This window comes from Silurus aristotelis, assembly GCF_946808225.1.
Source record: "Silurus aristotelis genome assembly, chromosome: 23".
NCBI classification, from domain to species: domain Eukaryota; kingdom Metazoa; phylum Chordata; class Actinopteri; order Siluriformes; family Siluridae; genus Silurus; species Silurus aristotelis.
The window spans coordinates 8,041,823-8,062,954 of NC_139596.1; the positions used below are offsets into that span (position 1 = coordinate 8,041,823).

Genomic DNA, 21,132 nt, shown 5'->3' on the forward strand with positions numbered 1-21,132 from the left:
GACCTCTAAGCTCAACTCTTTTGAACATCTCTGGGATAAATTGTAGCGCTGACTGCACCCCAGACCACCTCACCTCACCTCACCTCACCTCACCTCACCTACATCACAACCTTTATCTTACTAATGCCCTTGTGGCTGAATTAACCCAAATCTCCACAATTACACTCCAAAATCTAGTGGAACATCTTCCCAGAACAGTGGAGGTTATTATAAAGGAAAATGTGGACTAAATGTGGATTGGGGTGTTCAGAAAACACAAATACAAATCTTTGTTCATGTAGTGTATATTATTTATACCTTTTTTAATGCAGTTTTTACTTGCCATAGTCACCACTGGTTTGTTTAATGGGGTGAAAATGAATTAGGATTAATTTATGATGCTAAAATGTATATGAAATTTTATTTAATGCTGCCTCAGGACAATGTCCACTGTTGAATGTGCTGAACAAATCAAATTCATTAATTCAGCTGTGATGGTACTTAAGCTCAAACTGATCTCTCTCATAGTTGAGAAAACTGATGTTAAATTAGGTGAGTTTTTAACATTTACAGAAGCCTTGTGTGATATCAAACTTTACTCAGGAGGAACCCGGAATCAGAAAATCCAGTCAGAAACCGTCTAATGCACAACATTTGATATAGACTTTGATATGACTGCAATTTTGTTCATGTGTTTAATTTGTTTGTTTGTTTGTTGTTTGTTTGTTTGTTTTTAATTCCACAGGGAGTTTTTGCGTTTAGGAAATCCTTTAAATTGCGGCGCCTGGGACAAAAAGCTTCTAAAGCAGTATCGGGTTCACAAGCCAAGTTCCCTGAGTTATGAAGCTGAAGCAAGAAGTAAGTAAAACAGATGATCCCTGCATTCTTTTTTGCTTTCCAATCTGCTCTTTGTTTGACCTGTGATCATTTTTTGCGACTCCGTGTAATTTGCTCAGCTCTAGCTTTTTTTACTGTGCTTGTATACTTCCTCTTGCTGCAACACAACGCAGTTAAATGGCAAAACATTTTCCTGCACATCAAACGAAGCACTTTCCCCTTATTTTTTAGTGTTTCTGCTGGTAGGATTTGCTATAATTCAATCGACTATACTAGAATGAAGCAATTTAATTGAGCTGTCTGACCATTTCTAGCCTAAATCAGGTAATCTCTTTAAATAAATGACGTTAAGTGCCATTAGAAACATGAAAAATGTTCTGTTCTGAGTATGGATTGCCTCCTGCACATAGATATAGTTTTGAGCTTTTTGGGAACCTGTTAGTGGGTGGTATAGATAAGGCAGCAAGTGAAAGTTTTATCCTTTAAAGTTGACGTGTTCGAAGCAGGAAAAACGGGCGAGAGCGAGTTTGACGAGGGCCAAATAGTGACGTCTAGACGTCTGGGTCAAAACATCTCCAAAACCGCAGCTCTTGTGGGATGTTCCCCATCTGCAGTGGTCAGTATCTATCTAAAGTGCTCCAAGGACGTGTAAGCAAATTTTTTTTAACACCCTTTGCTTATACGAAGTGGTGAACACCTTAGAAGACTATGGGAAGGGAAGCTTCAGTTGACCATCACAGAGAAGAAATGGGAACTGATCTACAGTCAGATCTCTGTTTGCAATAGGTCCAAAGCTATTCAGCTCACGATTGTGCGTAGATTACACATCACGTAAGGTGATGTAAGGTGGAAGTGGGAAATTGCATCCATTTATTATGGAACTGTCTTGTAATCAAAGCTTTTTGGTCGAAAGTTGTTGTTTGTATGAGCCGTATGTTTGGACTTGAGATACAGATGGACCCTTTGTCTTTGAAAGAAATATATTGTTAGCGTGGCTCAGTGAGAAACCCCTCAATGTTTGAGAGGATGGCATAAGATTATTATGGAAATGATTCCCTTAGAAGTCTTAACTTGTGTTACTCATATGTTTACTGAAGGTTTTCTTCAAGTTTGGTCTCTATACCTGGGTTTTATTGGTCTTTTTAAGCAATATTTTAAGGTCTGGTATGTATTAATGCATGTGTGTTTTTTCCCTAATTTTTCATTAGCATTTTTTAATTAGCATGGTTCCCTGGTGGTCTAGTGGTTAGGATGCGGCGCGCTCAGCGCTGCGGCCCGGGTTCGATCCCCGGTCAGGGAACCAACCCCAGCCACTCTTAGTGCAGGTCCCAAGCACGGATAAATGGGGAGGGTTGCGTTAGGAAGGGCATCCAGAGTAAAAACATGTGCCAAATCAAACATGCGGATGATCCGCTGTGGCGACCCCTAACGGGAGAAGCCGAAAGAAAGTTATTTTTTCATTAGCATTATAAAAGATAGGTGTTGTTTGTTGGTTGTTTTGCCTATGTTTATGTTATAAGTGGTTGAAATGTTAATAACAATGATGCAAATAAAAAACTAAACAAAAGCGGTCCAAGGAAGGAACTGTGGTGAATCGGTGACAGGGTCCTTAGCGTAGAGAGCCCAGGCCGGTCCGGGTGGTCCGATCCAACAGACGAGCTCCTGTAGCTCAAATTGCTGAAAAAAGTTGATGCTGGTTCTGATAGAAAGGTGTCAGAATACACAGTACATGTCAGTTTGCCCAGGGTGTCCTAATGTTATGCCTGATTGGTGTATAATGGAAGCAGTAGTGAGGTGATCATAGAAATTGACCATCACAGGTTGACATTTTTTCTTCCTCTGTTTTTTTAGACAGCATGACGGCATCTATGGAGGGCTTGGGGATGGACAGTGTGTTTGCGGTGAGCGAGGAGAGCGGTTCGTACCGCATCAGCCGGAGTTTGGTGCGGTCGGCTGAAGCCAGCGCCGTGCCCCTGACACGCGTCAAATGTCTAGTGTCCATGACCACGCCGCACGACATCATCCGCCTGCACGGCTCGGCCCTTACTCCGGCCTTCGTCGAGTTCGACACTGCACTTGAGGGTTTTGGGTGAGTCACGGCTTTAAAGTGTTTCAAAGTTTGACTTTTAATGGCGTCTTATTTGTGGAATACAGCAATAGACATAAATTCCTGAAGTATGTAACAGAAGATTCAGATGGTGTATGCTCGTTAGATAGTTAGACACCTCTGCTTTATTAAAATATAAGTATATTTTTCCCAAAAATATCATTAATAATTTATATCCAAATGTCTTGTTGGGTAAAAACACTATATGGACAACCCAACCATTGAAGATCCCATGCCACATTTCGTCCAAATGTATTGTTATAATAACCTCTAGTGTTCCAAGAAGATGTTCCTCTAGATTATGGAGTGTACTTATGGAGATTTGTGTTCATTCAATCATAAGGGTGTTAGTAAACTCAGGTGCTGATGTAGGAAGAGGGAGGTCTTTATAGTCTATTTCTCCTCTCACTTTTGATTTTTGTTCCCTTTTAAGCGTTCAAATGACCAAAAAAAAAAAAAGGTGAGAGCGTAAATCTTAACATGTTGTGCAGCATTTCAAGTTCCCACCTTCTGTTGCTTGCGATAGATCCATGGTTATGTGCAGCTTGTCCAAATAGCTCATTTTGTTTCGACTTAATTTCCTGAGTGCGCAGTAAGCCAGCAGCACTCCTCATTAGTATTCTGTAATTCTGTGTCGGAATGTATACTTTAATAACTATATCAATCAGAATAATACTAATACGTTGAGATTGTCATATATTCAAAATAAATTGTGCTTCGAATAGGAAGCTCACTGCTCGGCTTCGCCTGATACAATGATCTCATCGTCTCCGCATGAAATCACACTGATGTTTAATAGTATTTTATTTTCCTTTTATGTTCGCCTTTATACATTTTGCATCACCGTCCGACAGTTTTAAATAGAATTAACACTCAATAATACACCAAGAGAAGCAAAATCATTCTCAAATAAAAGAGCGATGTGCACGAAGCATATGCTTTCGAGTAAATTTACATAATCCCTTTTTTTATTTGTATTTTTTTTGCGAATTGGGAATTCTTGTAAGGTTCTTTCACGTAAAATAAAGTCCATTAATGTGTGTTCGAATTATAGACCTTACATTAGATACGTTAAACATTACATTGGATACGTCACATTAAATACACTTACCGTATTTTCCGGACTATAAGCCGCTACTTTTTCCCCCACGCTTTGAACTTAATTTATGGATTTTTCCGGGTTTTTCCCGGTTTCACAAACTTTAGTTTTTAACATTAGACCAATGAAATTGCCGAACGGGTTCAGGTGAACCAATGAAACTCTTTATATTAAATCAGATGCGCTCCCACTGAATCGGGCCGCACCACATCATAAATATGGATGATGTTCCTCTGACGTTTGACCTGCCGCTCACTCGGACTGAAAACAGGAAATGCGAATCATTCGTCACGCTGAAAACAACCGGGCATGAAAAAACACTTCACCTGTGTTCTGAGCTGCACGGCATCAGGAGAAAAGATTCACAGATGGTGATTTTTAAACGCACGACGATGCCAAAAAAACTCTTGATAGAAATAGTTGTGAAAGGAAGGAGGAAGACAGTGAACAATGACTTTCTTGGTAGGCCACTGTTTAGGTACAAGCCGTGTAACAGACACTGTCTTTAATTAAAGCCTGTGTAAAGTTCATTAGTTTCAATGTAGACACCCGCGGCTTATAGACAGGTGCGGCGTATTTATGTTCAAAATATAAATCTTTGTAAAATTCAGTGGGTGCGGCTTATATTTGGGTGCGCTTAATAGTCCGGAAATTACGGTAGATTAGATTCCAACCAACCGTACAGTTAAGTACAGAGTCAATGAAGTGCAGGTAGCATCTAAACAGAAGTGCAAATAGTGCAATACATGTATATTCCAGCTCAGTGTAAATGACAGGGTCTGCAATTATACAGTCGGGGGTGCACTAGGTGGTCTAGGGAGCGTCAGGTGACTATACAGAGATCATGTATTTATTTGACGATATTGTGCAAAGAAGCAAGTTAGAGAATGAGTTAGAAGGCATTTAACATGGTAGTGCAAATGACCAGGACAAACAGAGTGCAAACAGCATTAATAATGTACATGTTTTATTTCCTTTATTTATTTATTTATTTATTTATTTATTTATTTATTTATTTATTTATTTAATCGGGATTGGTGGAGATGTTCAGTGTCTGAAATCAGTCATGTACGAGTTGAGAGCTGCTGGGAAGGAACTGTTCCTGAGTGAAGAGTTTCTGTTTTTAGATACAAGAACGCAAAAACAAAAAAATGCCTACATTTGTTTATATGTTTATCATGTTTATTGGTTTATTTTACTTGTTTCTTATTATTGATTTATTGCTTGTGTTTATTTACATATACAACATTTAGTTTTCTCTATTGAACTTTAGTGACATGAGGAATGTCATGGGCCTTCTGTTATACAGTATTGTAACGTGCACAGCACATACTGTACTTGGAATCAGCACATTGCAGGTATTAGAGGTAAAAATAGAGCGGTGTAAAAGGGGAATTCTGGGAAATATGGCATTGTCATTTAACATTTTTTTTATATATGTTTTAGAATGCTGTCTGTTTTTAGTTAAAGGTGCTGGCTAGCAGTATATTCTGACCACACTGTCCCACATTAGCACAAACACACACACACACACACACACACACACACACACACACACACACACCTCCATCTGCCTTGATGAAATATTTATTTTAACTCGTTTCTCATCAGGACCAGCAGAGCAGCTTAATGGAGCAGACACATCTGCACTTGCGCTTTTGTGGGCTCTTTGGGAAAGGGAAAGGCATTAGCATATTTTTAACAAACACACACACACACAAACACACACACACTGTGTGTGTATGTCTAGTTATTGTAGTCACCAGTAATGGGATTGAGGCTGCGTCTGTTAGTCCAATCTGATAATAAGTGTGTATTTGTAGTTTATTAGACTCAGGATTTCAATTTCCCAGTCATAGCTTTAGTTTAATGTGCTCCTTCTAATGCGTTGCATTTTCTCTAGTCACAGAATAAGCAGAAGTGCTGTGCACATTTTCACACCGAATATCTGATTACTGTCAAAACTGATTAGACTTCACTAGGACATGAAGCTGTCTAATAACTTGACCAGAGTTCACTGTGTGAAGGTTATAAATGTTGTCATTTTTATTTTTTATTTATTTATTTATTTTTAAGCGATTAGACAACACCCCCCCACCCCCACCCCTCCAAAATGCTCTGAGTTGTTATCAGAAATATTAAAAGCAGGATTTTATATTATTCTTTTTTTCTTTTTTTTTTTTTTGCAAAAAATTAATACGGTCACAATTGCAAGAAAGGATATACAGTAAGAGTTGTAAAATGCTCATTTGCAAATAAATGATTTCTTGTTTTTAATAAAAAATTGATCATTGATTTTTATTTACAATTTTACAATGCATTTATTTTTCCACTCTGTGGTTTCATTAAGAGTATTAATAGGACTTTTTGCACTGCATTCTCTGTGTGTAGGGTTTCGAGAGTGTTAGTGAAATTTGGGTAAAAGGATGATCACATTATACTGCTTATTCTGCTACACCAAATCCCTCTTCTGCAATTATTAAATCGGCTAATGATGCGGCAGCGGCGCAGGGTAGAAAGTCATACAGATACAGGACAAGTGGACAATTTAAAAGTAAAAATGTTTTGAGAGAAGTCAGAGCAGAATGCCCAGACTGTTTGAGCTGACAGGAAGGCTATTGTAAGTCTATTAGCCGCTCTGTTCAACCGTGGTGAGCAGAAAAGCATTGCATTCCGACCTTTCACTCCTGTCAACAAAAAAGAAGAATTTAAAGCTACTGTGGGTGCAGGTTTACTTAACCCTGACAGGTGAAGGTTAGTTTTACCCTCTATAGCTTCAGAAGGACACCAGTGTGTAAATCTCTATTTGCTTTATTTTCTCCAGGTGTTTGTTTTTGCCAAGCCTGGCTCCTCACAACGCACCATCCAACAACACTAACACATCTGGAGTGAATGACGGAGCTGTCGTCAGTGGCATGGGGAACGGTCAGTACCCTCACACGCACTCATCAGCAAACACTGTTTTAGCAGACATTAACCACTCCGTCTCTTTCCATATCCAACTAAGAGATGCAGCTGCTGAAAAAGAGTCAAGCCTTAGACAAGAAAGAGCAGAATGTCCTCAGGAGAGAATGACAAACATTTGTGTGTGTGTCTTTGTGTGTCTTTTTGTGTGTGTGATTGTGTCTTTGTGTGTGTGAGATTGTGTCTTTGTGTGTGTGATTGTGTCTTTGTGTGTGTGATTGTGTGTTTGTGTGTGTGATTGTGTGTTTGTGTGTGTGATTGTGTGTTTGTGTGTGTGATTGTGTGTTTGTGTGTGTGTGTGCACACGCCTCAAGCCTCCCCTGGCACAACACTGCTGAGTGGCAGCATAATGTAGTTTAAATGCGATGATGCAGGATCGAGTGTAGAGCTTTTTAGATCCCTCGTTCTGTCTTTCAGCACCCCCAGATAGATAGATGTCTGACTTCTCTCCCTGTTTTCTGTCTATCTCTGTCTCTCTTCTTATCCTTCCTCCCTCGGGAAAGTAAATGGATGTTTTCAGTATTTATAGACAGACTCCTGCAGCATGACCCAGTTTTCTGTCGATGACGTCATCAGTGCTGCCGGCTACAGGATTTTCATTCACATTCCTACAGGCAGCCTGAAGCCTCAGATCTCATGCTCATGCATTTCTTTTTTTTTTTTTTTTGTTGTTGCCCTGTTAAGTATCTGGGTTTCTGATGGTTGGAGTGGAATGGAGTTCGAACACTGTAAAGTTGTTGTTCGTTAATATGCATATTTAAATGTAGGCTTGTTAGTGCAATATTCCTCTCGCCATGTAACCTGAATTGAACTTGCATTTAATGTAGATAGCGTGTTTTCCAAATATAAACACGAGCTTGGGAAGTGGGGGAGTTGGTTGCGTAGTTGATAAGTCATGTTACTTTTGATGTGAAGGTTGTGAGTTCAAATCCCAGCTGCACCAAGCTGCCACTCCAAGGCCCTTAACCCCATAGCTGCTTCGTTGTATAAATGGAATAAATGTAGGTCACTCTGGATAAAGGTGTCTTCCACATGCCGTAAATGTAAATGAAAGTGTAATGTGATGTATCTTCAAAATAAATGCATTAAAATAGGCAATTTAATGCATTTATTTTGAAGATACATCACATTACACTTTCATTTATCTTTCAAAAACAATATAAAAGACTTAGTGTTTTCAAACTTTTGACAGCAATTGTGGATACACACACACACACACACTTATTGGGAAACTTATTGGGAAAGGGAAGACATTAGAAACGTATAAAGGTAAATTTGTAAAAGTGAGTGCACCCCTCACATTTCAACAGCATACTTTCTTAAGGGACAATACTATAGAAAGGAAACTTGGATATTTTTAAGATCTTCAGCTTCCTCAACAAGGCAGTTGTCATCTTTGCGGTGTGTTTGGAGTCGTTATCATGTTGGAAAACTACAATTCGGCCCAGTTTCTTAAAGGAGGGCATCATGATCTGCTTCAGAATGTCACATGTTGGAATCCATGTTTCCCTTAATGAAGGAGTACCAGCAACACTCATGCAGCCCCAGATCATGAGGCTACCACCACCATGCTTGACTGTGGGGAAGACACTATTTTCTAGGATCTCTTTACCAGGGCGTCGCCACACATGCTGGACACCATCTGAGCCAAGCGAGATTTTTAATCAGACCAAAGGACATGGTTCCAGTTATTCATGCTCTTGGACAGGTTTGTCTTCAGCGAATTGTTTGCGGGCTTTTTTGTGATCCAGCTTCAGATAAGGTTTCCTTCTGGGATGACGGCCTGCAAACCGACTTGTTGTAGTGCGCACAGACAATCAGACCTTCCCCGCTTTTGCAACCTCTAAAGCAACGCTGGCAGCACTCATGCGTCTTTTTTTTTTTACTTCATTGATGGACCCTTGCGCAGCCTGTTCAGAGTGGAACCCGTCTTGGTAAACCTCTGTATGACCCTGGCCACTGTACTGTAACTCAGTTTCAGTGTGTCTTCTTGTAGCATCTTTGAGGAGAGCAACAATTCTAATTTTCAAATTCTCAGAGTTTTTACCATGATGTGCCATGTTGAACATCCAGTGGTCAGTATAAGAGAATTGTACTCAAAGCACCAAATTTTAACTGCTCTAATACAAGATACACAAATTTGTATGGTCCTGTCAAGCAGACAAAAACATGAACATGATGAATAGAACATGTGGCTTTGCATGTTTACATGACAATAGCTGTATGTTGAGTTCTTTTCAGAGAACAGTAAATCTGTACTGCTATACAATCTGCACATTGTCTACTCTAAAATATATCTAAGTTTCATTTCTATTGTATTGTCCCTTGAGTACTACAGTGGTTGCTGAAATGTGAGGGCTGTACTCACTTACAGGTCACTTCAACTGGATGTAAAAATTTTGAATCTATTCTTCAATGTGCACAGGTGAGCGCTTATTTCCTCCTCCATCGGGCCTCAGTTTCTCGACCTGGTTCTGTGTGGAGCATTTCAGCACGGCTCCACACACCCACCCTGTGCGTTTACTTACCGTTGTGAGAAGAGCCACTGCATCCGAGCAGCACTACGTTTGTCTGGCCATCGTGCTCTCGGCCAAAGACCGCTCGCTCATCGTCTCCACCAAAGAGGAGCTGCTACAGAGCTACGGCAAGTCACTTTTCTGTTCACTGCAGTCGTGACCAGCACCATGTTATTGCTCTATTATTGTTTATTCAGGTGTAATTATTTAGTAGGAAGTATCAAAGTTAGGACTTAATTAAACAAAACCTTCAAAGTTTGTTATGATAATGTACCTCATTCAGAAACTACTATGAATTATTCATTTGCTAGCGCAAAATTATTTTAAACAAGCGAGAATAGGGAATGTAGGTCTGGACCTCTGAGAGTTAAAGGAGGTTCTGTGTATGACTGATATGGTGTATATGGGTCAAAAATATATTAATTTATAATATATATATAAATATAAAAACAGTTAGTAATTTTTTTTATAATTATTATAAATAAAAGTGAACCTTTTTAAAATTGTACTCTGACTTTACTTCACTTTTTTTTTGGTATTACAATGCAGATTTTTATTCTGAATTAAAAGCTTGCATTAAAAAAAAAAGAAAGAAAGACATTTTTCCAGGTTGTTAATAATAAGAATGAATAATTATATTTTTTCCAGTAAAATATTCAACTTTGAATGCAAATTAGACATCAGGCTCATCCTATTTTTGACCCCAGTGTATAAGTATTGATGTATAAGTTTTGGATTTTTTTTATTTTTTTATAAACAGTGTTTTCTATACAAGATGATTTGTGATTTGTAGAGTCTGAGAGTTCGGTTTGAGTGAGCGTGTGAGATTAATCATGTTCTTCTACTGTAAATGTCTTGTAATTGTAGTCTGCAGTACATTTCATTAGCATCATTAGTTCACTTTCTTTTGTCTGGTTTACCGTGTGTGACCTCACTTCCTATGTCGGCGTTCCACAGCGGATGACTTCAGCGAGGAGTCTTCGTTCTACGAGCTGCTACCGTGCTGCGCCCGTTTCCGCTGCGCTGACCTCATCAGCGAGGGCCAGTGGCACCACCTGGTGCTGGTCATGAGCAAAGGGATGCTGAAGAACAGCATGGCTGCACTGTACATCGACGGCCAGCTGGTTAACACCGTCAAGGTGAGACCTGAAAGATTTTTTTTATTTATTATTTTTTTTCTGAATTTTTCTAACAGTATTTTCCATTCAGTTGATTCACATATGTATAATTTTATCCAGTCTAACAGCTTCTTCATGGCTCATAATCCTGCTCTTTTTAAAACTAAATTATGGCTATTAGGTGTCATTATCCAGCTTTCACACTTAGTTGGTTTGCCCAGTGTTCCTTTGTTGCCTCATTGTACTTGTATTGTGCCTCTAATTCTGCAGTTCTGTTCTCAGCATCACTTTTAGATTTGAGCAAAATATATCTTCTTATTATCTACATTTTTGAACATTTTGTTTGTGAACATTTTTTGAGGAAACAAACAGGAAAACAATTCCTACCCGTTTCGCTTAAAATGAGCCACACAAACGTTCTGAAATATGAATTTGCTTCAGAAAAGTATATACATTTTAAATCTGTTTAAATAGAGATAATACTGACCTGAATGTTGTCCTGCATGACAGAATTTCCAAGAGGCAAAGCGAGTATAAAACAGATCTATGATTTGAGAGTTAAAAGCCATTAACAATTTTGATATTATTAAATTCATAGTATTAAAACATGCTATTACTAATAAATTCCACAGACATTTCTGACATTCCAGGAAGTTACTCAGGTGCCTGTTTCAGTGCTTTTTTCAGTGCAATAAATATGGCTGGTTTATTTAATAATAATAATAATGAAAATAATAATAATAATAATAACAATAACAATAATGGTAATAATAATAATAATAATAATAATAATAATAATAATAATAATGAATGGTTGGATATAAATGTGTAAATAAATTTTAGTGTAAAAATAATAATTTGATTTAGAAATAATTGTCTCAGAATAAACACTACATAAAAAAGTTGTGGGCACGTGCCCATAATTATGGCATGTGCTTTTTGAACATCCCACTCTGCTCTTAAAATAACCTCCACTCTTCTGGGAAGATGTTCCATTAGATGTTGGAGTGTGATTGTGGAGGTTTGTGCTCATTCAACCACAAGGGTGTTAGTAAATTCAGGTACTAATGTAGGGTGAGGAGACCTGGAATGCAGTCATCTGTTAGGGTCGAGGTCAGACCTTTATAGCAGTCCATTTAAGATCTTCCACTCTAACTCTTGTAAATCTTCATGGAGCTGGCTTTTTGCACAGGGGCAATGTGATGCTGGGCAGGTTCAAGTGAAGGGGAAAATAAATTTCACCACGTTCTTAATAGCACATATAGTGTATTTTATTTATTTTTTATAATGTATTTCAATACAATTTTTGAATGTATTATTTCACTGGATTTACATCTCTGTCTCTGTTTAGCTTAAATGTAATTAAGTTAAATAATCTTTAAAAAAAAAAAAGGATAGAAAATAAATAAGGGTTTCACCAATTCGTGTATCTGAGCGGAGGTAAAGAATGTAAGCTTATTATCTGACTCTTGCTTGTGCAGGTTGTGCAGTAACAAATCACACCTCCTTTGTGGTTTGCGTTTGATTCTTTTGATCTAAAGTCAGATAAAGCAAGAGAGCTAACCACCAAACAAACCACCCAGTCACCTCAAACCACTTCCTCTCTTTTCACCTCCTTGACTTCCTTCTCTGTCTCCTTCACTATCTAGCTCCATTACGTCCACAGTGTACCTGGTGGCTCCGGGGCTGCCAACGCTCCTGTGGTGAGCACGGTGTACGGCTACATCGGGACTCCTCCTGCTCAGCGGCAGATCTCCTCTCTGGTGTGGCGTTTGGGACCTACACACTTCCTGGAAGAAGTGCTGCCTGCTGCCAGTGTGAGCACCATTTATGAACTCGGGCCTAACTACGTGGGCAGCTTTCAAGCCGTCTACTTGCCATGTGAGTGGTTTTAGCTAAGCTGAGATATATTTCATTTATTTTGTACGTGTGCTTAATGTGTGTTTGGATCTTCATGGATTTTCAGTTAAGTACTATATGAATACAAATAATGTTTGTTTATTAAATTCAACAGTCAAGCAAACTCTTGACTCTCCAAAAATGCAATTAATTACATACCACATGGGGGGGGGGGGGGGGAATACAGTCCGTTTGAGACAAGGCTTTGCTCAGAGTTTCTAATGTCTTTTGTGTTTAAAGAATCTGATGCTGGCTTCCTGTATTCATTCATATGATGTATCTTTTTCACAGGTAAAGACTCGAAGGCAGAAGCTGTTCTACCGTGTCCCGTCTCACTGGTTCCAGAGGAGAAGGTGTCCTTTAGTCTGTACGCCCTCTCGGTCTCCGCGCTCACCGTGGCCAAGATACGCAAGGCCTACAACAAACTGGACAGCAAGGCCATCGCCAAACAGGTGAACGACCTTTTGTGCAAGGTTATGTGTAGAATGTAATAAAAACAGATGTCGAAGATGTCTAAAAACTAAAACTAAGAAAACTTTAGAAAACTAAAACCCAAGGATATACAATTTAATATTGAATAAAATCATAGCCAATGCTACTATTATTAATTATTTAATCACATTAATATATGTAATAAATTATATTGTATTTAAACGTTAACACATATGCCAATGTTTCTGCAGGGTCTTAAATGTAAAAATAAAACTTTTAGGCCACAAAAAGTTTTAAATTCGCTGCTGTAGATAATTATTATTTTTTTTAATTAAGTCTTAATTTTCTGATGTTCATGTAATATAAATTTTCCTTTAATGCTCATTGAAATGCCCCTCGCAGCACTTTAGAACGTTTTGTTTGTTAGTTTTTCGCAAATATAATTCGCTGCAGTACAACTACAAATGAGACCAACATGCAACAGCCAATCAGCTTTCTGCTTTTTGGAGACGAATCTCTCTCGGATTGTACCACAGACATAACACAAATTTTATTCGTCAACTATGAGGAAGTGCAAGTTTAGCGATGCTTGGCCTTAACTGTCTTGGTTGAAGCCAGTGTATCTGTGTGTATTTGATGTTGTGATATAGATCTTAAATTTAATTCTTCAAGGTCTTAAAAAGGTTTAAATTTGACTTTGTGAAACCTGCAAAAAACCCTGATATGCAGTCTTTGAATTAGTTTCCTACCTAATTTAATATCTGGATATTCACATTTAATGTACTACAAATCTCATACAAAGTTTTCTTTTCGTTCTGTTTGTTTTAAACACTGGGTAGAAATTGCTTTTGTGTCAGTACGGCTTCAGCCCTCAGTAAATGCTATTAAAACGATTGGGTAACAGTAATGTAATGTGTGAGAAATGTATTTTTTTAATCAGTGGTTTAGTATTCCACAAACGATTCGATGAAGTCTGTTTTTGGCAGCGGACTGAGGTTTTCGAAGGAGTTTTTAAGAGTAAGTGCACATTCAGCAATACTGCAGAAAAGCAGCATCAGCACGTCGCTGTGTCCCTTCACAGTCAGGTGTGTTATAGTCATGACTTTATAACATCATGATGGAATTTGGAGCCAGGTGGTATTTTTGGGGGGGGGACAAAAAAAATCATTTAAGAACATTTCCCAATGGGGATATTTAATATAATCCTGTGTGTAAGAGATGTTAATGTCCTAATCATTGTTTTACTGTAGGTGAGGGTTTAATATAAGTCTTATCTCTACCATTGAAATAGCACATTTTTGGCTTTATATGACACTGTATGTATAATCTCTAAAATACTGTATCCTCTTTACAGCTGGCGGTCTCATCTCATGAGAACGCCACTCCGGTGAAGCTCCTCCACAATGCCGCAGGCCATTTGATCGGACCTGCCAGGACCATCGGCGCTGCTGTTATAGGCTACCTGGGTATGAATTCGGCCATGATTTAAATCTCACTGAGTGTATCAAAGCACAAATATTTTGGTATGTTCATTCTTTTCAGTAGAAACAATTTCATCCCATCCTCTCCTACAGGTGTCAGAGCCTTTGTTCCCACCCCAGTAGCCACCACATTGCAGTATGTAGGTGGTGCTGCTGCCATCCTTGGCTTAGTGGCCATGGCATCGGACGTAGAAGGGCTGTATGCAGCCGTCAAAGCTCTGGTCTGTGTGGTCAAGAGCAACCCGCTGGCCAGTAAAGAGATGGAGCGCATCAGAGGCTACCAGGTGAACCTTACTCTTTTATATACAAAAATGTATTGCCTTTCTGGTTTTATTGTTTATAACCGGATCATTGATTCATCCACACTGAAGTCAAGCATGTCTGATTCCAGTCTAGCATGTCTGATTCCAGTCTAGCATGTCTGATTCCAGTCTAGCATGTCTGATTTCAGTCTAGCATGTCTGATTTCAGTCTAGCATGTCTGATTCCAAGTAGAAGTAGAAACCTGATAATGACTCTTGCTTGAATAAACTGCCTGAAGAATGAAACGTGTTCACGTTACTTGCTATAACAATTGAGCTGCTCTTTTATTTATGTTGTAACTGCTTTATTATGCATGTCTTTTAGAAAGTTGTGGGTAATATATCTATTTTGTGTCTATCTGTAGTTACTGGCCATGTTGCTAAAGAAGAAGCGCTCACTACTAAACAGCCACATCCTGCACCTGACCTTCTCGTTGGTGGGTACCGTAGACAGCGGGCATGAGACTTCCATCATTCCCAACTCCACGGCTTTCCAAGACCTGCTCTGTGACTTCGAGGTACAAAGTGCACTGTGCTTTTGTAGCATTGTTACATAACAATCTGCAGTCCGAGATCTTTTCTTAAACCAGGTTTAAAATTTCAGTTTCATATTTTATTTTTTACATAAAATTTGAAATTTTAAACCTGGTTTAAGAAAAGATTTAGGTTGGGATCAGTTTGTTAGGATTAATCTGCTTGCTTCTGAACCATTTTTAGAAAAATTATATTGACTCAATTTAATGAGCAGATTTGAGTATACTGATTGTATAAAGTTGATTGGTTTATACTTCCTGATTAAGGTGTACACATTTCCTGCCCCACAGGTATGGCTGCACGCTCCATACGAACTGCACCTGTCTCTCTTTGAGCACTTCATTGAACTCCTGACTGAATCCAGGTGAGACTTTTCACTCCCATCAACATTTCCTTTAATCAGATAATCTTACTTTCCTTAATGGTTTTGCCCAACAAAAAAAACAGCATTTTTTGATATAGTTGGTGAATGTAATTAAACGGAACAAATTGAATTTCTGTCTGCTTGTTCCAGCGAGGCTGCAAAGAACGCTAAGCTCCTCCGAGAGTTTCAGCTGATCCCCAAACTCCTGCTGACACTGAGGGACCAAACGCTTTCTCAGCCTACAGTGGCCGCTATCAGCAATGTCCTCAGCCTGCTTCTGCAGGGTTTCCCCAATTCCTACGACCTTCTTCGGTACACTGTTCACCCGTACTCCTTAAAACACATCCCACCTTTAACAGTACAGCAGTGTTATTTTTGAATGCGTATATTTATATTAATAAAATAATGCTAAAAATAAATCACCAATTATGACTTCCATGTAAGTTTCCATTTATATATAATTTATTGTTTACAATTGATGAACCTTAAATTGTAATTTTAGTTTAGCTAGTTATCAGATCACAGCATTTTTAGGGATCATTAATATACTTAAGTGCTTTAATAAGTTGTGATGGTTTTCTGGCACTAAATACTTTGTGCCTTAATTTTAGGTTCGGCCAGTTCATCTCATCCACTCTGCCTACGTTTGCCGTCTGTGAGAAGTTTGTGGTTATGGAGGTTAATAATGAGGAGAAGGTCGAAGGAGGTGAGACTGATTCTGATTTTTATATTAGACATAAAACGCATGACGTGCTGCATTTCAGTGTACAAATTACACCACCATTAAATTTCCCTCCCAAGTGATAGTAAATCTGACTGCCCGCATTCTGTCCAGGAAACGAGGAGGATTTTGGAGGGCTTCTCTCGTCCAATGTAATCCTGCTGCGCAATCGACTGCTAGACATCCTGCTCAAACTGCTTTTCAGCTCCAAGGAGAAATGCACTGTTAATGCACAGTAAAGTATCATTTTAATTTGTTAATGACCTTAAAGCTAATTATTACAATAAGCGAATTAGCAAAAGTATTTGGACACCTGAGTTTTCCTGCCATATGTGGTCATTGCCCAAACTGTTACCCAAACAGCTGAAGAAGTAAATGGTGTAATGCTCGATGGGACTGAACTGTTTTGGTAGCAAAAGTTGACCAACACAATATTAGGAAGGTGGTCATAATGTTATACCTGAATAAAATGTAAATAAAGTGTATTTATAGGTTTTCAGTAAAATGAGTGTGTGGTGTAAAATCTGCATGCATACGATTATTTTAACACACATCTACCATTTCCCAGAGATGATCATAAAAAAACCCAGGACAAATGAAATGCATGTCATAGAACCATAGGTCATCTTTACTAATATCTTGTCTGAATGAGATGAACTCTGTCACCTGCAGGGCATGTGAGGAGCTTGTGCGCACACTGGGATTTGATTGGCTGCTGATGTTCATGGAGGAACACATTCACTCGAGCACAGTGACCGTGGCGCTTTGGATTCTGGTGGCGCTGCTGAGCAATCAGAGTATCCTCAGCCGTTTTAAAGAGGGTCTGTGTGGAGGTGGCTGGCTCGAACACACCGATTCGGTGCTCACCAACAAGATCGGCACCGTGCTCGGTGAGCGTCTGTTCTGGATCCTAGAACTGCGTCAATTGCTGTTGATTTGAAGTCGGCCAAAAAGTAAACTCTTCCCTCGCTTTATTTCTATGTTGCTTCAGGATTCAACGTGGGACGCAGTGCAGGCGGCAGGTCCACTGTGCGTGAGATAAACCGCGACGCCTGTCATTTCCCAGGATTCCCTGTGATGCAGACATTGCTGCCCAAACACACCAATGTACCTGAACTTTACTTCCTGCTTATGGCACTGTTCCTGCAGCAGCCGGTCACTGAGCTCCCTGAGAGCCTGCAGGTACATGTCAGTATGCAACCTTTATTCCCTACTAATCGTACTAACCGTGTGTGTTTGTAACCACGTGTGCGATGTGTTCACTTTTTTGTCCGTACCTGTTCTGTCCAAAGCTTTCGTGTGTTCATTCCTCTGTCTATCATTTGTCCTTTCACAACTTCACCGCATGCATACAGATAAAGGTAAAAATTTGACTCAGTATTTAAATCACAGATCATTTTGTAATAAACAGTTTACATTTATGGTATTTTGGCAGATGCCCTTTTCCAGAGCGACTTACAATTACATCAACCGTATCTCAATCATTATGGCTGAGGGTTTAGGCTCGTGCTCAAGGGCCCATCAGGGGCAGTTTGGTGTTGCTGGGATTTGAACTCACAACCTACTGATCAGAATTCTGAGATTTTAACCACGCTACCATTTCCCCGATTTAGCAGAAAACATTTTACAGTACTGGATATTCTCTTTCAAATGTGTTGATTTTTTATTCACCACTTTTTAAAATAAAGAATAAAAAGAATAATCGAAAAACCATACAGACAGAGTTCCCATTAAACGAGCGCGGTGCAAATATAATTTTTTACTTAATATTACTTTTTAACGATTCAATTGAATAATCAATTATTATTAATTTAGATATTTGTTTGGACAAACTAATAGAACAATTGTTCACTTTTAAGATTATCTTCATTAATCAAGAATACACAGATATACTTTGGTCAAGTCATACGAACCCTTTTTCTGCACCATTGTCAAAAGCATTTAATAGGAATTGCGCATTCGCATGCATGCAAAAGCTCCTTTTCTGCTAACAACCATAATATACTAAAAACTAAATTCTTGGAGGAAACATATCTGTGGTTGAATTGTGTTTCATGGTATATGGTTTCATATTTTTGTGCATGTTATTTATGTTTATTGCAAGACAGGAGTTTTTTTTGTGCTGATTATGCATGCATTCAGCACAGATTTTGGGACTCACAGCTGAAAATGCCCTACCGAACATTAAATGTTAACAGTTTATGACAAAAAAATGGACTACATACACAATTTAAATATCTTTCAAAAGAAGACACTTTGAGCTTTACTGTACATTATTCAAAGTTGATCTTGCTTAAAAAGACAAGTTATAAAAAGTTTTTTTCTTTATATATAAATACATGAAATCAGTCCTGGAGCAACTTTTTCGATTTTAGAATTGAATTGAAGTAAAGAGAAAAGTAACACCTTCTCTGTGTCTGTGCAGTTTGACTTGGACTCCATCTGGAGGTTCATCTTTGGGGTTCCAGCCTCCAGTGCCACAGTGGTGGGCTCCATCCACAACGTGTGTACTGAGGCAGCCTTCCTGTTGCTGGCCATGCTGCGCAGCATGCTGAACCTGGTGAGGCCCTTAGCATCTGTTTGCTTCTGTTTTCTCAGAGTGTTCTGAATTATATACAGTATTGTAGGCAGGTGTGAAGAAATGCTTTAAAGTGAGAATGCCTTCAAAAATATATATATTAATTGTTTATTTTATTATTAATGTGCTAAGTGAGCAACCCGGTAGTAGCAATGTCTCTCTCAGGCAAAGATTTTAAAGTAGATGCGCTGTGATTTTAAAGAAGAACAGAATAACAGGCGATTTTGACGACCGAAGATGCAGTGGTCGGCCAAGGAAACTTAATGCAACAGATTAAAAACACATCATGCTTAAAATCGGAAGATGCCCAGCTTTGATACCAGCAAAGAACTGATGGAAACCATTGGGACCCATGTCCTCCCATTACCTACAGTAATGTCTGCAGACAACAGTGAAGCATGGTGGAGGTTTCCTGCTTGTTTGTGGCTGCATTTCTGCAAATGGAGTTGGAGATTTGGTCAGGATTTATAGTGTCCTCAATACTGAGAAATAAAGGAAGATACTTCATCATGCAGTACCGTCAGAGAGGCGTCTGATTGGCCCTACATTTATTCTGCAACAAGACAATGACCCCAAACATACAGCCAGTGTCATTAAGAATGATCTTCAGGATACAGAAGAGCAACGAGTCCTAGAAAGGCTGGTTTGGCCACCACAGAATCTTGATGGGAATGTCTGTATGTTGATATGAAGAGGATTTGAGGCAGCTTACATCCACAGAAAATCTGTGGTTAGTTCTCCAAGATGTTTTGGAAAATCAATCTGCCAAGTTCCTTCAAAAATACTGTGCAGGCGTACCTTGATGAATTGGTGCTTTTAAAGCATTCTCACTTTAAAGCATTCTTTCACACATTTGAACCGACTTCAGATATGTCTGTGTATTCTTAATTCATGCTTAATTCATTCTCGCATGTGTAGCCTTGGCAGTCGGAGGAGGAAGGCTCTTGGCTGAGGGAATACCCAGTCACACTGATGCAGTTTTTCCGTTACCTATATCACAACGTGCCCGACCTGGCACCCATGTGGCACAGCCCAGATTTCCTGTGTGCCCTTGCAGCTGCAGTCTTCCCCTTCAATATCCGACCCTATTCTGAGATGGTACAGTCCCTTATTCGTATTTTTTTGCACATCATGTAGAAATTTAATTCATTCATTTAAGTAATTATTAATTCTTACTGTTTATGTCAGGTCAGTGATTTGGATGATGAAGCTGGTTCACCAACTGAAGAATTCAAAGCCTTTGCAGGAGACACAGGCATGAACCGCAGCCAATCAGAGTACTGTAACGTGGGTGCCAAGACCTACCTGACCAATCATCCAGCCAAGAAGTATGTGTTCGATTTCATGAGAGTGTTGATCATGGAGAACCTGTGTATGACTCCAGCCAACAAGCAGACGCCCATTTTAGACCTCCTGTTAGAGGTGAGATTCCTTCAGATTCTTTATTTCCTTTTATTGATTAGTCGCATGTCTGTTTTCCTCGATAGCACGTGTAAAGAAACCAGAAATTGGCCCAAATATCAAAGTCAAAGTCTATCAACTCGCTGCAGTTACAGCATCACACATGCATCGTTGTCCTGACAACGGCAATGAAGTATTTAAAATATTTCTCAGCATTTTTGCGCCAAGACTGATGTGATGTTTGTTTCCAGGCTTCGCCCGAGCGCTCCACCAGATCCCAGCAGAAAGAATTCCAGTCCTACATCCTGGATGGTGTGATGGAACATCTCCTTGCTGCTGATGTGCTTCTGGGTCAGGATTTAGTTTGGATCTTTGCTTTATTCAGCTTTACATTATGCAGCTCTCTTATAATGGCTGTGAACTTTTTCCCCACAGGAGAAGACGCATCAATGCCCATTACGACTGGGGGAAATTACCAGGTCCTGGTCAACAACGTGTTTTACTTTGCTCAGCGGGTGGTGGACAAACTGTGGCAGGGAATGTTTAATAAGGAGTCCAAACTTGTGGTGGAGTTCATAGTGCAGCTGATCAGCCAGGTGACGTTTCCATATGCATGAACAACATTTTGCACACATAGTTACAGACTGTTGTAACATCAAGTGGTTCATCTTATATAATTAAATTAAAATTATAATTAATTGAAAAATTTTAAATGGCTAATATCCAGCACCTTGGTCAACAGGTTATTAGAATCAGGAGTCTCCAATCACCAGATAATTTGCTACTGGGCCATACAGAAA

The 21,132-nt window shown here is 39.1% G+C and overlaps 1 protein-coding gene across 11 annotated transcripts in view; it reads left to right on the forward strand.

The window, feature by feature from the left end:
* wdfy3 (WD repeat and FYVE domain containing 3) overlaps window positions 1-21,132 on the forward strand; it is a 95,044-nt gene that overhangs the window by 44,276 nt on the left and 29,636 nt on the right. For 6 of the 11 annotated variants that reach the window (XM_083526771.1, XM_083526775.1, XM_083526765.1 and 3 more), the window contains 21 exons: window positions 725-837; window positions 2,668-2,905; window positions 6,847-6,947; window positions 9,412-9,630; window positions 10,460-10,641; window positions 12,270-12,501; window positions 12,811-12,971; window positions 14,306-14,417; window positions 14,526-14,716; window positions 15,100-15,252; window positions 15,559-15,632; window positions 15,783-15,944; window positions 16,244-16,338; window positions 16,468-16,588; window positions 17,026-17,243; window positions 17,345-17,541; window positions 18,779-18,913; window positions 19,850-20,029; window positions 20,120-20,353; window positions 20,584-20,683; window positions 20,768-20,928. In XM_083526771.1, the coding sequence (XP_083382897.1) occupies window positions 725-837; window positions 2,668-2,905; window positions 6,847-6,947; window positions 9,412-9,630; window positions 10,460-10,641; window positions 12,270-12,501; window positions 12,811-12,971; window positions 14,306-14,417; window positions 14,526-14,716; window positions 15,100-15,252; window positions 15,559-15,632; window positions 15,783-15,944; window positions 16,244-16,338; window positions 16,468-16,588; window positions 17,026-17,243; window positions 17,345-17,541; window positions 18,779-18,913; window positions 19,850-20,029; window positions 20,120-20,353; window positions 20,584-20,683; window positions 20,768-20,928 (3,379 nt within the window). The remainder of the gene's footprint in view (window positions 1-724; window positions 838-2,667; window positions 2,906-6,846; window positions 6,948-9,411; window positions 9,631-10,459; window positions 10,642-12,269; window positions 12,502-12,810; window positions 12,972-14,305; window positions 14,418-14,525; window positions 14,717-15,099; window positions 15,253-15,558; window positions 15,633-15,782; window positions 15,945-16,243; window positions 16,339-16,467; window positions 16,589-17,025; window positions 17,244-17,344; window positions 17,542-18,778; window positions 18,914-19,849; window positions 20,030-20,119; window positions 20,354-20,583; window positions 20,684-20,767; window positions 20,929-21,132) is intronic. The other 5 variants (XM_083526772.1, XM_083526766.1, XM_083526769.1 and 2 more) reach the window with 1 other exon arrangement.